The sequence below is a fragment of the Lemur catta genome, chromosome 5 (assembly GCF_020740605.2).
Source record: "Lemur catta isolate mLemCat1 chromosome 5, mLemCat1.pri, whole genome shotgun sequence".
In the NCBI taxonomy this organism is placed as follows: Eukaryota; Metazoa; Chordata; class Mammalia; order Primates; family Lemuridae; genus Lemur; species Lemur catta.
Window position 1 is genome coordinate 52,721,221 of NC_059132.1, and position 15,511 is coordinate 52,736,731.

The 15,511-nt window shown below is 35.2% G+C and overlaps 1 protein-coding gene across 1 annotated transcript in view; it reads left to right on the forward strand.

Moving 5' to 3' along the window:
- The window catches only part of RANBP9 (RAN binding protein 9), a 98,480-nt gene that overhangs the window by 55,256 nt on the left and 27,713 nt on the right, over nucleotides 1–15,511 (forward strand). Inside the window, exons 3-5 of the mRNA XM_045551805.1 lie at nucleotides 2,777–2,829; nucleotides 4,424–4,591; nucleotides 11,098–11,120. Coding sequence (XP_045407761.1) covers nucleotides 2,777–2,829; nucleotides 4,424–4,591; nucleotides 11,098–11,120 — 244 coding nt within the window. The remainder of the gene's footprint in view (nucleotides 1–2,776; nucleotides 2,830–4,423; nucleotides 4,592–11,097; nucleotides 11,121–15,511) is intronic.

Genomic DNA, 15,511 nt, shown 5'->3' on the forward strand with positions numbered 1-15,511 from the left:
CAGTTTTGCTGTCTTAATGGTAGCTTGTTTATACCAGCAGCAAAGAAGTCTAGAGAGTGGCAATGAAATCGCAAAAGGTGGTTTCCACAGCTTGTTGAGAATTGAATATTTTTCCTTGAAAGAAGTGGTCCAAAGCCTGGAAGAAGTGGTAGTCAGTTGGTGCAAGGTCTGGTGAATACAGTGGATGACAGAGTTTCCAAGGCCAGCCTCTGGAGTTTGAGCAGTATTGTTTGTGCAACATGTGGTTGAGCGTTGTCTTGTAAGAGGATTGGCCTGTCTCTATTGACCAATCTCGGGCTGCTTAATCAAAAGCATCCTCATCATTACATACAGTTGGTTGCAGTAGACATCCGCTGTAATCAACTGACCAGATTTCGTGAAGCTGTAGTGGATAATACCTGTGCTGGACCAACAGATGCCATTAGCTTTTTTTGATGAAGATTTGGTTTTGGACTGTGTTTTGGCACTTCATCTTTAACCAGCTATTGTGCCGGATGCTTGCAGTTGTCAAAAAGAGTCCATTATTCATCACACGTAACAATGTGGTGTAGAAATGGTTTGCCTTTACGTCGAGACAGCAAAGAAAGGCAAGCTTCGAAATGATTTCTCTTCTGACGCTCGTTGAATTCATGTATAACCCATCTATCCAGCTGCTTTACCTTGCTGATTTCTTTCAAATGCTCCAATATTGTTGGAATAGTAACATCAAATCTTACTGCTAATTCATGCGTAGGTTGAGGTGAATTTGCTTTCACTACAGCTTTCAGCTCATCGTTATCCACCTTGGTCTCAAGTTGCCCGTGTGGCTCATTTTCAAGATTAAAATCATCAGAACAGAACTTCTCAAACCATCAATGTACTGTGTTCATTAGCCACATCCCTCCCAGTAGAGCTGTCTGTGCTGCATTGGTTCCACGATGAAACTCACATTTGAAAATAACACAAAGTTTTGCCTTATCTGTGGCTTCACAAAAATTGCTGTAAAAAAAATGTGAAAGATAATCACAGGCCAAACCGTGTGTTTGAAAGACTGAGAATGTACCTTCATAATAAAAATAAAACAAGAAGTGTCAAAGTGAAGTGTCAGAGATATCAGCTATCTAACTTAGTACTTAAGGAAATCAGACATTTTATACTTAATAACCCAATACAAACTTAATGAACCTTCTTGACTTGCTTTTAAATGTTGTTTCTTAATGTTTTATCATGCTTGTCTGAGTCAATGTGCTCTTATTAATAATATTGCTCTTGTGAATCTAGTTAACTATGAGTTTTAATATCTAGTAGGGAAACCACTTATTTTTCCTTTTAAAAATTTTGTCGTGGTTAAAATTCTGCCTTTACATATGAACTTCAAAATCATTTTGTCCAATTTAATAAATTTGAAGTCTGTCTTGAAACATGTTACATGTACATATTATTTTAGAAAGATTGCCATTTTTATACTGTTGAGTTATCCAGATGTATACTGTATTTATTTATTTATAGCTTTTAGTATATTGTTTTTGAGCCTTACTTTGATAACTATATTTCTGTTGTATGGTTTCTGTAGTTATTGTGACTGGTATGTTTCTACACACCACTTCCTTTGGCTGGCTGGCTCTTACTAGAAGAGAGATTATGATGTTTTTGTTATATCCAGCAACTTTGCCAAAATGCCTAATTAATTCTAAAGGCATTTGGTAGATTCTGTGATTTTCTATGTATATAATCATACCAACTACAAATAAAGATAATTTCATATCTTTTCCTGTTTATGCTGGTTATTTAATTTTCTTATTAAATTTTCTGAAGTCTCTACAACAGTATTTAACAATTGTAGGCATCTCTTTGTATTTTAATGAAAATGGCTTTAGTTTTTCACACTTGAATATCTTATATTACATGCTGCATTATATTTGGAAAAAAGTGTCATATTTAAGTAATTTCCTGGAGTTTTGTATTAGAATTGGTGGCTGAACTTTTATCACATGCTATTTTAAATCATGATACAATCATATGCAGTTAGCCTTTTAACAAACTAGATTTGGTTTGCTTTTTTATTTAGTTTTTCTTTTTGCATGCATACTTATAAATATGTTGCTTTCTGGTTGTTTCTTTTTTGAACTGTCTTTATCAGGTTTTATTAATGGTGTATAAGCTTTTGAAAATTAATTGCATACCTCAGTAATTATTGTTCCTTGTATATTTCTTTTGTGGAAATTATTTTGTTTTCATTTTATAAGTGGATAATCGAGTCCTGTTTAGGTAGATTTTGTTAATTTTCTCAGTTTTAGAAAAGTGTGCACCTTAGGGTAATTTTATTACGTATTTTAGATGCTTTGATGTGAATTTGACATTTCTTCCAAATGTGAATCCATGTTTCCCTTTTGTTTTTTGTGCTCCGAATTTTCACTGTGTCCTTTTGGAAACACATTTGTTTCTTATTTAACATTTCTTTTTTCTTCTGCAGTCCCTGTATACTTTTTGTGAGAAGCCTTAATCCTAAATAATCATCTGTAAATAAGGTGTAAAGATTTTTATAGGTGTCAGAGTGCATAGTTATTACTAATACTTTGGGTGTATGTATGAATTATTATTATAGGAATTTATTGTGAATCTTGGTTTTATTTATGCTTAATATTGGCCTTTGTTGCTATGTAATGAACTGTAATAACATTTTCGTGACTACACTAGGAGTTTCAACTTGGGCTTGGTTCTGATATTGTTTGAGAGTGTTTTATAATTTATACATATATAACTAAAATAACCTGCTTTTTTCTTTTTTTCCCAACAGTTACATGGGAATTGGTCTTTCTGCTCAAGGTGTGAACATGAATAGACTACCAGGTACCCTTGTAATTGAATTATAGTATTATAGTATTGTCTTATGGCTAGCACTTTCTGGTTAAAATTCTCAAGTAACAAATTGAAATAGTTAAAAATATTGATTTATATGTCTTTATCACCTATATCATGAGTTCTCAGTGGAAGTTGAGTGTTTTTAATAAAAATAAATTTTATGCTATTTAGCAAAACTTACATAGCATACATACCATGCTTTTCTTTTTTTTTTTTTTTGAGACAGAGTCTCACTCTGTTGCCCGGGGTAGAGTGCCATGGTGTCAGCCTAGGTCACAGCAACCTCAAAGTCCTGGGCTCAAGCAATCCTACTATCTCAGCCTCCCGAGTAGCTGGGACTACAGGCATGTGCCACCCTGCCCGGCTAATTTTTTCTATATATTTTTAGTTGTCAAGCTAATTTCTTTCTATTTTTAGCAGAGAGGGGATCTTGCTCCTGCTCAGGCTGGTCTTGAACTCCTGACCTCGAGCAGTCCTCCTGCCTTGGCCTCCCAGAGTGCTAGGATTACAAGCGTGAGCCACCATGCCCGGCCTTATACCATGTTTTTTTTTTTTTTTTTTTTTTTTTTTTTTTGTGGTGGTTGTTGTTTTTGATATTTTTAACTTTAAGTAAATAGTCATAAAAATATCAACTACTGGCTGGTTCTGCTTGCTGCCCATCACATGTCTGGCCTTTAACCCATCTTCAGTTGTTTAACGTTCTGGGAATATAGACTAACATTAAAAGGAAACTAAAGATGGTATAAATTGAGATGGCAGACCTGTTTCCTGATACCATTTTTCTGAAGGAGGTCATTCTTGGATTATGTTTTCTGGTATTCTGTTGGCTAATGTTAAAAATTATTTTGGGGGAAATTTTTTGAAATAGAAAGCAAAATTGCCAATATAAAGCTACATGAAGTACCATAAAACAAAGAAACAAACCAAGCTAATGTAGTTGTCATCTAATTGTAATCAGATGTGTTAAGTTAATATACTTTCATTCTGCCTTTTTGCTTAAAATTATACTTGAAAGAGGATTTAAATGAGGTTTTTATTATTTGAAAACTCTCCTTATAGAAGTAACTGGTAAAGTAAAAATCTCTTAATAACCATGTAGACATATCTGTAGTTTGGACTTGTGGAGAGACCACAAATTGTTTGACTTTTATATTTAGATCACGGCCTTGGAAAGCTTGTGGTGATTTAATAGGATATAATCTTTTTTACATCAAACTTTATGTATGTGCTTAAAATCCAAGCAAAATTCTTTTGGTGTATTAGCAAAAAGAAATATGCACGAAAAATGTATCCTGCTATGGATGTTGCATTTATGTTTTTTCTTTTCCTGATATGAATTCTTTCTGTTTAATACTTGTTTTAGTGTTCTGTGTAGCTAATTTATTTTCCTTAATGTTATAAACAGTATTTTCATATAGAAGAAATTAATGTAATTATTGAGAATTCAAATGTACATACATTTGGGAATTTTATCTTTTGTACTATTTGTTGTACTATTCTGATTTATCATAATCTTAGCAAATAAATCTAGTGCAGAGGAACCTTACTTTTCATTATAAATAAGATGGAATTTTCTATTTAGGTTGGGATAAACATTCATATGGTTACCATGGGGATGATGGACATTCATTTTGTTCTTCTGGAACCGGACAACCTTATGGACCAACTTTTACAACTGGTGATGTCATTGGCTGTTGTGTTAACCTTATCAACAATACCTGCTTTTATACCAAGAATGGACATAGTTTAGGTATCAAGATAATATATTGATTGCATGCAAAATAGCCAAATATTGTGATTAATGTATATCCAGCATGATATTCATATTTATTATGTGATTCTCCTTTATAGATCGATGCCTCTAGAAATAGTTTCTTCCTTATTCCCAGGTAGAAGATGGGGAAATGGTGAAAACTTATATTCTGTGAAGGCCACCTATGTGATACATATGTCATATGTATAGGGATAACTATAGAAATCATCCCCATACTGAGATATTTATTCTAATAAAAGAAATGCCAAGAGTTTTATGCTTTGCTTTGAATAAAACCCTTCACAGTATGACTCAATTCTCTAGATAACAGATGCTAAGAAAAAGAGCCATCAGTTCTTAGAATAGTGTGGGGAATAGTAACAAAAGGAGGGAAAACTTGATGCTATCAGTAAATGAAGGGCATCGACATACTCAAAGGTCAGACCCACTGACAAAGATTGCTAAAGACTACAAGTTAGTTCTGTGGAAGGGACCAGAATCAAATAAGCAAACAGTAACAAAACTTCTAAGAATAAAAGGTAGCTAACAAGAAATAAGTTAATGAAAACTTGAAGACACCCCTACATTGTAAGACTAGTAGAAAATTAGGGATTTTAATTGAAATCTGTGTACTCATAGCACTTCAAATTTAAAATTGTGGGTGGTCATTATGTTCCCTTTTGTTAGTAGTGTGTTTTTTTTTTTTAATTATAGAAAGTATAAAGGATAGCAAGACTGAGGCTTTTTTTTTTTTTTTAACAAAAATGTTTCACATTTTATTGTTGGGAAAGTCCTTGACTTTCTATTATTTCTAATGAATGGAAGCAAAAACTGTCTAAACTCAGAAGGCAGAAATTCCATTTTGCTTATAAATTATATTTAAAAATTAGACTGCAAGTAATATGCTTAGACACATAGTATATGTTCTTTAATATAACACAATAGCTGTTTTTTCTGTCATAGTAGAAAATTCTAAATTTCTGGCTGCATTGGTAATAGTTACTGTTTTTAATGTCTCAAAGTATTTCTTAAAGTTAATTATTTTTCACATTTATATTTGGCTTAAATCTGCTGATATTAATTTTAATTCTGACATCTTCTGTGTTATCTGACTTAAAGGTTTCCTGAGTCCATAAAAGATCCTTATATTCTCATTAGTAAAATAATGTTCAAGACTTCACGCAAATTATATGTATTTGTGTGTGATTTGATTGTTGTAACCAACTGGTTTCCAAAAAGGATATAGTTACTTTAGTTTCTTTGTTGTTACTGTTCTGACTCTGGGTTGTCAAAGCAGTTAACTGATACAGTCTTAGCTGGCTTGGGTGCTTAAGATATTTAAAATCTTAAACCAAGAGAAATCATCTTTTAGGTATGACCTTTGGCTCAGAAATGCAAAAGACGACATTTTTAAAAAAACCACAGTTAGTCTTTTTAAAACTAATTTTTAAAACTTTCCAGAGATGAAATTTTATTTTGGGAGATGGGAGGATCACAGGTGGTATGGTTTTATTTTTTTTCCTAATAGATTTTCACAGACATTTATTTATTTATTTTTTTATTTTAGCATATTATGGGGGTACAAAAGTTTACGTTATATATGTTGCCCTTGCCCCCCCCAATCAGCTTCAAGCATGTCCATCCCCTAGACTGTGCTCATTGCACTCATTATGTATATACCCATCCCCTCCCACCCCCACATCTGCCTGACACTCGTTTAATGTTATTCCGAAATGTTTCACAGACATTTAAATTGAATTTTTCTCTTGGCTAAGAAAGTTTTTTTTTTTTTTTAAAGTCATATAAGAGACAGGGTCTCAATCTGTTGCCTGAGTTGGAGTGCAGGCACAATCATAGCTCACTACAGCCTCAAACTCTCGGGCTTAAGCCATCTTCCTGCCTCAGCCTATACCCAGTAGCTGGGACTACACATGTGTACCATCATACCTGGCTAATTGTTTTTTTAGCTCTTTGTAGAGGTGAGGTCTTGATATGTTGGCCAGGCTGGTCTCAAACTCCTGGCCTCAAGCAATCCTCCCATCTCCCGAAGTGTTGGGATTACATGTGTGAGCCACCATGCCTGGACAAGAAAGCTATTTTTTTTTTTTTTTTTCAATTCAGCAGAATTTATTTGAGCAAAGAGGGAGTCATAAATTGGGCAGCACTCAGGAGAGGTTCAGAGAACTCCACCGAGCAACATGGCAGGTAATATTTATAGACAGAAAAGTAAGTTATGAATAGAAACAGCTTGATTGATTACAGCTTGACATTTGACCTATTTGGACATGGTCTAATTAGTTGGCATCCTATAATTAGTTGAGACTCACTACTTGTTAGAAGAATATATTCTTAGATTGCAGCCTATTTACATATTAAGTTAGGTTGCAGTTCCCTAAGTAGAGAGGCAGCTTTAGGTGAATTTTAATTTAATTTAACTTACGTATATGCCACATCAAAGCACCCCATTACCCTCCTACATCTGGTTGAGTTCTGCTGTTGGGGAGAATTGGCAGGCAGGAGATCACAGTAAGAAAGAAGAGAGAAGTCAGGATGTTCCTTCTTCTGGGCCCTATCTCGTGAGTTACCATGGGTCCACTGAGTCTTGCTCCTCTCCAGAGGCCCAGCTCACTTAGGTCTTTCAGTCTCTTGGTTTTAATAGGTATTCTCTCCTCTTTTTGATAAGAAAGCTATTTTTTTTTTTTTTTTTGAGACAGAGTCTCACTCTGTTGCCCGGGCTAGAGTGCCATGGCATCAGCCTAGCTCACAGCAACCTCAAACTCTTGGGCTCAAGCAATCCTACTGCCTCAGCCTCCTGAGTGGCTAGGACTACAGGCATGTGCCACCATGCCCAGCTAATTTTTTCTATATATTTTTAGTTGTCCGGTTAATTTCTTTCTATTTTTTAGTAGAGACGGGTCTCACTCTTGCTGAGGCTGGTCTCGAACCCCTGAGCTCAGACAATCCTCTCACCTTGGCCTCCCAGAGTGCTAGGATTACAGGCATGAGCTACCGCGCCCGGCCAAGAAAGCTATTTTTAAAATATAAAATACTTCTTAAGAAAAGGGTACCTAGGCCGGGCATGGTGGCTCACGCCTGTAATCCTAGCACTCTGGGAGGCCGAGGTGAGTGGATCGTCTGAGCTCAGGAGTTTGAGACCAGCCTGAGCAAGAGCGAGACCCCATCTCTACTAAAAAAATAGAAAGAAATTAGCCGGACAACTAGAAAGATATAGAAAAAATTAGCCGGGCATGGTGGCGCATGCCTGTAGTCCCAGCTACTTGGAAGGCTGAGGCAGTAGTATTGCTTGAGCCCAGGAGTTTGAGGTTGCTGTGAGCTAGGCTGACGCCATGGCACTCTAGCCTAGGCAACAGAGTGTGTCTCAAAAAATAAACAAACAAATAAATTAAATAAAAAAAAAAAAAAAAAGAAAAAGGTACCTACTGTTGGAATCACATTTTGATTTTAAGTAAATTTGAACATTTGGCATTATTTATTCATAAGTCTAATAAATATTTAATAAGTACATAAAGAGGAGATATAACAGTGGTTAATAAGAGTTCTTTAGTCCGACTTCCCTGAGTTTGACTCCTGGCTTATAACACGTGATCTTATGCAAGTTACTTAATATTTCTGTGCGTCCGTTTTCTCAGTTTGTAAAATAGGATCGCTATAATACCTACCACATTAAAGTGGTTAGAGTAAATGGAAATGATGCATGCAAAGTTCTTAGATCATTGTCTGGCATATAGTGAGTACTCACTAAATGTTATTTAGTGCCATTGTTTGCCAGGTGCTGGTCTAGGTGCCAGGGATACAGCAGTAAAACATTGGTTAGCAGAAATTGGTCCTCTAGAACACAGGGGTCTATCAGCTATGGCCCACTCCGCCTATCTGTCTTTAAGTAAAGTTTCATTGGAAGCCATCCATACTCATTCATTTACATATTGTCTACAGCTGCTTTCCTGCTACAAATGACAGAGTTGAGTATTTGTAATAAGGACCCTTTGGCCTGGAAAGCAGAAAATATTTACTGACTGGCCTTTTATAGGAAAGATTTTTGCTTATCTCTGGTCTAGATTCCAGCATCTTAGAAGATAAGGTACTATTCAATTACTATTCCCTTATACATCCTAAATGGGTAATTTCTACCTAAAAGCTGATATATCTTTGGTTTCTGTCTCATGGAAGGTTTTCAAAATATACATTTGCTTACTGTGTAAAGAGAAATGGAAAGGTTTTTATTTGAAAAAATAAGGAAGAAAACATTTCAGTATATATGTTGAGAATTTTTGACTTTGTTTTATTGAATATTATCAATTGAAGATTACTTTTCCAAAAGCCTCTTGACAAATTAGGAAATTTCAAATATTGGAAATTTTATTTTGTGTAAAATATTTTTTAAATAGTTAGACCAACCTATTGAAGTGGCAGGTTGAACGTGTACAGGTTGAGGTAGCTGTATTTGGCAGTGTTTAAAAATGTTAATCTGTAGAATTAATTTAGATTTTTCATTAGTTTTTGGTAAAGAGCAAGGATTTTAATAATTGCTGACAAAAAGGATTTTTGCTAAAACAATATAAATTTAGACAGTCTTTGTTATAGACATCTTTGAGAATATAATTGACTAGCCTATTTTATGAAAAATCATAAAAATGTATAGTTATAGTTTATTAAAGTATTTCCTTTATTCTTTATTGTTTCCTGTACTTTTTAATCTTAATTTTTTTTTTGGTAAGAGACAGGATCTCATTCTTTTGCTCAGGCGGTGAGCAGTGGTGTGATCATAGCTCATGTAACCTTGAACTCCTGGGCTCAAGCAATCCTCCTGCCTCAGCCTCCCGAATAGCTGGGACTACAGGCATGCACCACCATGCCAGACTAATTTATTTTTTGTAGAGACAGAGTCTCACTATCTTGTCCAGACTGGTCTTGAACTCCTGGGCTCAAATGATCCTGCCATCTTGGCCTCCCAAAGTGCTGGGATTATGTAATATGTGTGAGCAAGAAATTTGCTAGTTTTTAAAAGTTATAGAAACAGGGTTTTACTAAATACAAAGCATTATTTTTACACATTTATTTTTAAAGTATATAATATTTTGCAAGGCAGGGTAGCTCACACTTGTAACCTTAGCACTTTAGGGAGTCAAGGCAGGAGGATCACTTAAAGTGAGGAGTTCGAGACTAGCCTGAGCAAGAGTGAGACCCCATCTCTACAAAAAGTAGAAAACTTAGCAAGGTGTGGTGGCGCATGCCTGTAGTCCCAACTACTTGGGAGGCTAAAGCAGGAGGATCACTTGAGCCTGGGAGTTTGAGGTTGCAGTGAGCTTTGATGATGCCACTGAACTCTAGCCTGGGAGATAGAACAAGACCCTGTCTCAAAAAAAAAAAAAAGCATATAATACACATATTCAGTTTGCCTTTTAATTTTATTATTTTAATAAATAGAGTAGGATAGTGTGTTTTCTGTTGGCACAGCACAATCATAGAGGCATAGAATGTCAAGTGGGAAGAGACCTTAAAGTAATTAAATGGAAATGCCCTTATTTTTTCCATGGTGACCAAGACCACTGAGGTAGCAGTGCTGGTTTGCCTTTTTTTGGGTTTTGTTTTAATGTGTGCTTAGACTGGAAGAATTGAGATTAACTGACTCACCAACTCCACTGCTCTCCCATTATTCTAGAGCTTACTCTTTAAATATATCAATGAGGTCCTACAGAAATACTTGGTTTATTTATTATATTATTTTCAGCTAAGTAATATATTTGAATATTTGAAAAGAGACTATTAAATTGTCACTTTGGGATGCCAGTAGACATTCCAATGATACTGCCATTTCCAGGTGGAACATGACTATTGAAATTATTGTCAAAGGCTATTCAAGAGAAATTCTCAATTGTGTAAATTTTTATCCTTTGAAAAAGGAATTAAGTTTTTCCAGGGTAGTCAAAAGTTATTTAAAGAATGTACTTTCTTAAAGAATGTATTTTTAAAAAACATTTTTTTAAAGAAGCAAAAACACTGTATTTTCCGTTCATCTTTTATAACAGAAAAGCTCTTTTCCTTGCACTCAATGTTATTTAAAAGCTAAATCTAAATGAAGAAGATTAAGTGATGAGGCTGGATAATGCAACTTGGCAGTAAAAAATCAAATGTGACTATTTTGCAACCAGTTTTCTTATGTAATTCTTAAAGTAGCTTTGGAGGTATATCTAAAACCATTTAAAAAATCCTGGAGACAATGGCAATATCCCAGAAGTAAAATTTATGTATGATTAGCTAGGCTGATGATCTTGAGGGGGACAACATTCACTCAGACATAAATGTTAGTGGTAACTGATAAAAAAATTAGTCCTGTTATTTTCTATTTGGGCTTTAACATTTTTCTGTTTCTTTCTGTACTGCTCTTTTCCTTCTTTTTAGTTAGAACTTCAGCTTGTAACTATAGCCTGCCTTTGATAAACAGCTTCTAATGCCACTTTGTTTTTTGTTTTGTTTTTTTTTAGGTATTGCTTTCACCGACTTACCGGTAAGACATAATTTTTTAAAAGCAGTTTTGCATTTTTAAGTAAAGGAAGTATAAGGAAACTGGTACTGAGCATGTTTAGAAAGTTTAGAATGCAGTTTTATTGATATTTGTTAAATTTATATGCCATGCATAGAGTAGAGATCCTTTATTGAGCTACCCTGGGTATAGACCATCAAAATTAAGCTCCAAATTGCACTAGATCCATTGCACAAAGGAAAATAAATCAGAATTGATTACTTAAAATATACTTTTTAATGTCACCAAGCATTCATTCAAAGTGTGTTTCTTTGGTGTCTGTGGACTTTTTAACAAAGGGCTATACAGCAGTTCTAATCTATTCACCCAAGCAATATTGAGGCCTACCATGTAGCAGGTTCTGTGCTTGGAATACATTGTTCAACAAACAGGTAGTAAAGGTCTGTGTCCTCTTGGAGTTTACAGTATTCAAGCTAGGGGAGTTAGAGAATAAGTAATGCATGAAAAAAAGTACATTATAACATTTAAAATTACTAAGTATTTTGGAAAAAAAGAGAAACAATAGAGCTGAGAGTGCCAAAGGTAGTACACAAGGTTGTACAAGGTGCTCACCTCTGATCAAGTTGAGAATTGAGCAAAAACTTTTGAAGGATTGAGGGAGTTAGCCCAGTGGCTATGTAGACCAAGAGTGTTCCAGGCAGAGTAAAGTTAGGGAAAAGATGCTCAGGAAAAAAGTCAGGAAAAGGAGCACACCTGGCTTGTTTGAAGAATAGCATGAGATATGGTAGAGAGGAGTGAGGAAGGCAGAGTATGCGTAGTGGGAGATGAGTCAGAAATGATGCAGGAGGGGTGAGCTAGACCACCTAGAAGGGCCTGAACATTTACTCTATTTGAGATATAAAGACATTGCAGGGTTTTAGTTGTCGTGATATGGCTTCAGTTTTTATGGGATCACTCTGGCTGTTGGGTTGAAAAATAGACTATGTGGGGGAGTAAGGGTAGAAGTGAGGGGGCCTGTGAGGAGACCCTTGCAGAACTTCAGGCAAGGGATGACAGTGACATTCATCAGTAGAGGTTTGATCCTAGGTATCTTATTTACCAAATCTAAGACCCTTTCAATTGTAATATGATCATATTGGATACCAAGGGGGAAAAAAACCAACAAACTATGACATAATATTTCCCTATCACTTAAAATTTGTATTTTATGGTTGCTGAATGATCTCATAGGGTTATTTAAACGTAGATTTATAATCCGTATCTCCTGTTGCACACCCAAAAAGTTTAATGTAAACAATATAAATTGATTAAGGAATTACCAGAACTTCTTCATGTTCAGAGCCCAGCCTTTAAAATCATTATTTTAGAGTTGTTGTCTGTTTTTTTCTACATGATATTGTCTTCTCCATCAAGAACATTTCTTAAGAGTTCTCTGTTACATCTCTGGGATATTCCTCCAAGCTGCTGATCACATTGTGCACAGTTTAATACTGTCAGTGTACAGTTTAATATTTTAAATATTACCAGGAGGGGATATTAACCAAAAGTTTTCTGACAACAACCAGGACTCTGATATTCCTTTCTCAGTTGGTCTTAAGTTCACTAAAATGTCTTAGAAGTTGCAATTATCCAGCCTTTCAACTGGGGAAAACAATTAAGTCCCAGAGTTTGTCAGTGAGCTCATTCTTTAACAAATTCACACCTGTGCAGGCAGTGACAGCTGTATCATGACAGCTGCCTGACCAGTAGTGATTGTAAGGTACCATCGATGATACTACAGTGCATTCTAATTTCAGAGATGTTTTGAGAGAGATGATGGAAGATTCAGAGGCCGAGAATAGACACCAAATCTGCAGATAGATTTATTGATATTCCTTAAGAAAATGCTAGAAAAAAATAGAAGAAATCAAAATTATGATAGAAAATAACTTTTAAGCCAAGGAAGATTTAGAGTCTGCAGATCAAAATTGCTCTCCAAGAAGCATTATTTAATAAGCAGTAATGGAATAAGTGTTTATTTTTTTGAAAAAATACATAGTGTTAGGATATTGTCTTATATTTTATATCAAAGCAAGTTCTAAATGGATTAAAGAGTTAAATGGAAAAAAACCAAATAACAAAAGTCATATTCTTTTAAAATCCACCTGAGAAACAAGAGAATTTGCTAAGGATTGGGTGTGAAAATGTGAGAAAGAGGATCTGACTAAAAGATTTCTGGCCTAAGGAATTGAAAGAATGGACATGTCACTTCCTGATATGGAGAAGGCTGTATATAAGTTTTGAGGGAGGAGATCAGGAATTCAATTTTGGATGAGTTAAAAGTTGTGAAGTATGCAGTTACATATGCAAGCCTGGAATTCAAGAGAGATCTGGGCTGGAGGTGAAAATTTGGGACTCATTGCCATTTGAGTCTTATTCAGTCATGAGATTGGTCAAGATTAACAAGGGAATGTGTGTAGACAGGAAAGAGAGGTGGACCAAGGGTTGAGTTCTAGGGCATGCTAAATTTCGGAGAAAGGACAACCAGCAAAGGGAAATTGAGAAGGAGCAATCAGTGAAGTAAGGAGGAAGACCAAGAATTGGATGTCCTGAAAGCCAAGTGAAGAAATACATCAAGGAGGAAGGAGTGATCAGTGGTATCACATGCCAGTGACATATAATATAAGGACTAAGAATTGATTATTGTATTTTGCAGAGTGGAGGTCATTGGTGAACTTGACAAGAAAGTTTCAGCAGAGTGATGGAGAAATCCTGATTGGATTAAACATAAGAGAGAAAAAGAAGAGGGAAATTATCGATTGGACAATTCTGGAGGACTTTGGCCACAATAGGGAGGAAAGAAATAGAATAGTAGTTGGTAGTGGAAGTGAGGGAAGTAGAAAAAAATTTTTTGAATTGGGAGATTTGGCAGGATACTTGTTTGCTGGTAGAAGTGATTCACTAGCAAGCAAAAAAAGTTTATATAGTATATAGAGAGGTAGGCAGGTGCATAAGTGGAGGGATGGGCTTTTCAGAAGAGCATTGTGGTGACAGGTAGACAGCAGAGCGTGTAGGTGCAGATTCTGGTAGGTGGGTTGATGTGGTCCCTAATTGTTGAGAGGCTCTGTTAGGAATACCCTAAGTTGTATTTGGTTGGTTAAAGGGTTTAGTGGCTGTTATTTTTCTCTCTTTTAAGGTGGCACTAAGCATGTAAAACCAACTTGTCAGAGTGAGATTTTTTATTGTTGTTAGCTTTTGTTTCTTGTTGGTAGATACAGTGGTGATCATTTAGAAAAGGATTGGTTGGTTGTAGACATGTTGACTATTTTTGTGCTTCTGATTATTTTCTGTCAGACTTTTGAGTCACCAGTTATGTTTTTCCCTTCATCTATAGCTAACCAATGATGATGTGCAACTTTGTTGTAACAGTATGTAGGGTGGTGGTTAGAGATTTCCTTTTAATATAGTGTTTCTAAGAGTTTTTCATTTTTATGACTGTAAATCTTGGGGGACTTCCACATGCCTACATATCACTTCTTCACTTAAAGAAGAAGGAAAAGTCTTTCTCTTGAAGCACCAGGCAAGTATTTATATGTTGCGTACCTATGAGCTGTCACTAGCTAGTTGTACCACTGAATCTTGGGAGAGAGTATATTTGCAGAAAAACCATTTTACCTAGACCATATTGCACCTGTTATGGAACATAGGGTGTTTATACAGCTCTGAAAACCTTAGATCTTTTTCAAAATAGTTTTTCTTCTCTGCTAACCTCACCTGTTTAAAAAATGACTTTAACTATAAACTGATGCAGTTCGGGATTGGGTATATATTCCTTTTGTTACAGTAGCTATTCTCATCTAAAATGATGCTGCTCTCCAGTTCTGGACTCTGACTTGAAATCTTTCTATGGCTACGTTATTTGCTTTCATTTTGATTAGAGAAAATCTTTTAAATACCTATAAAACAAAGCTATGCTATTTTGCTATTTATATTTTTAGTATCTGTCTTTGCCTTTCACAAGTTAATAGAAATGGGATCTGTTTTTCTGTTCTTTTCATAAAGAAATTATTTTAGTTCAGTCTAATTCTACATAGGCAGAAGTAATTTTTTTAAATTTCGAAACATTTTCCTGGAAAACATTTCATGTAAATCTGTAATCAAGACACAGGCTGCCATATGAATAAACCTTGAAAACATGTTAAATGAAAGAAGGCAGTCACAAAAGACCACATATATATTCCATTTATAAAAGATGTCCAGGATAGGCAAATCCATAGAGACAGAAAGTAGATTAGTGGTTTATTAGCGGAATTTGGGGAATGGCTGCCAGTGGGTTTCTCTTGGGATGATGGGAATGTTGTAAAATTGGATGATGATAGTTGCACATTTCTGTGAATATACTAAAAACCATTGAATTGTGTGCTTTAAAAGGCCGT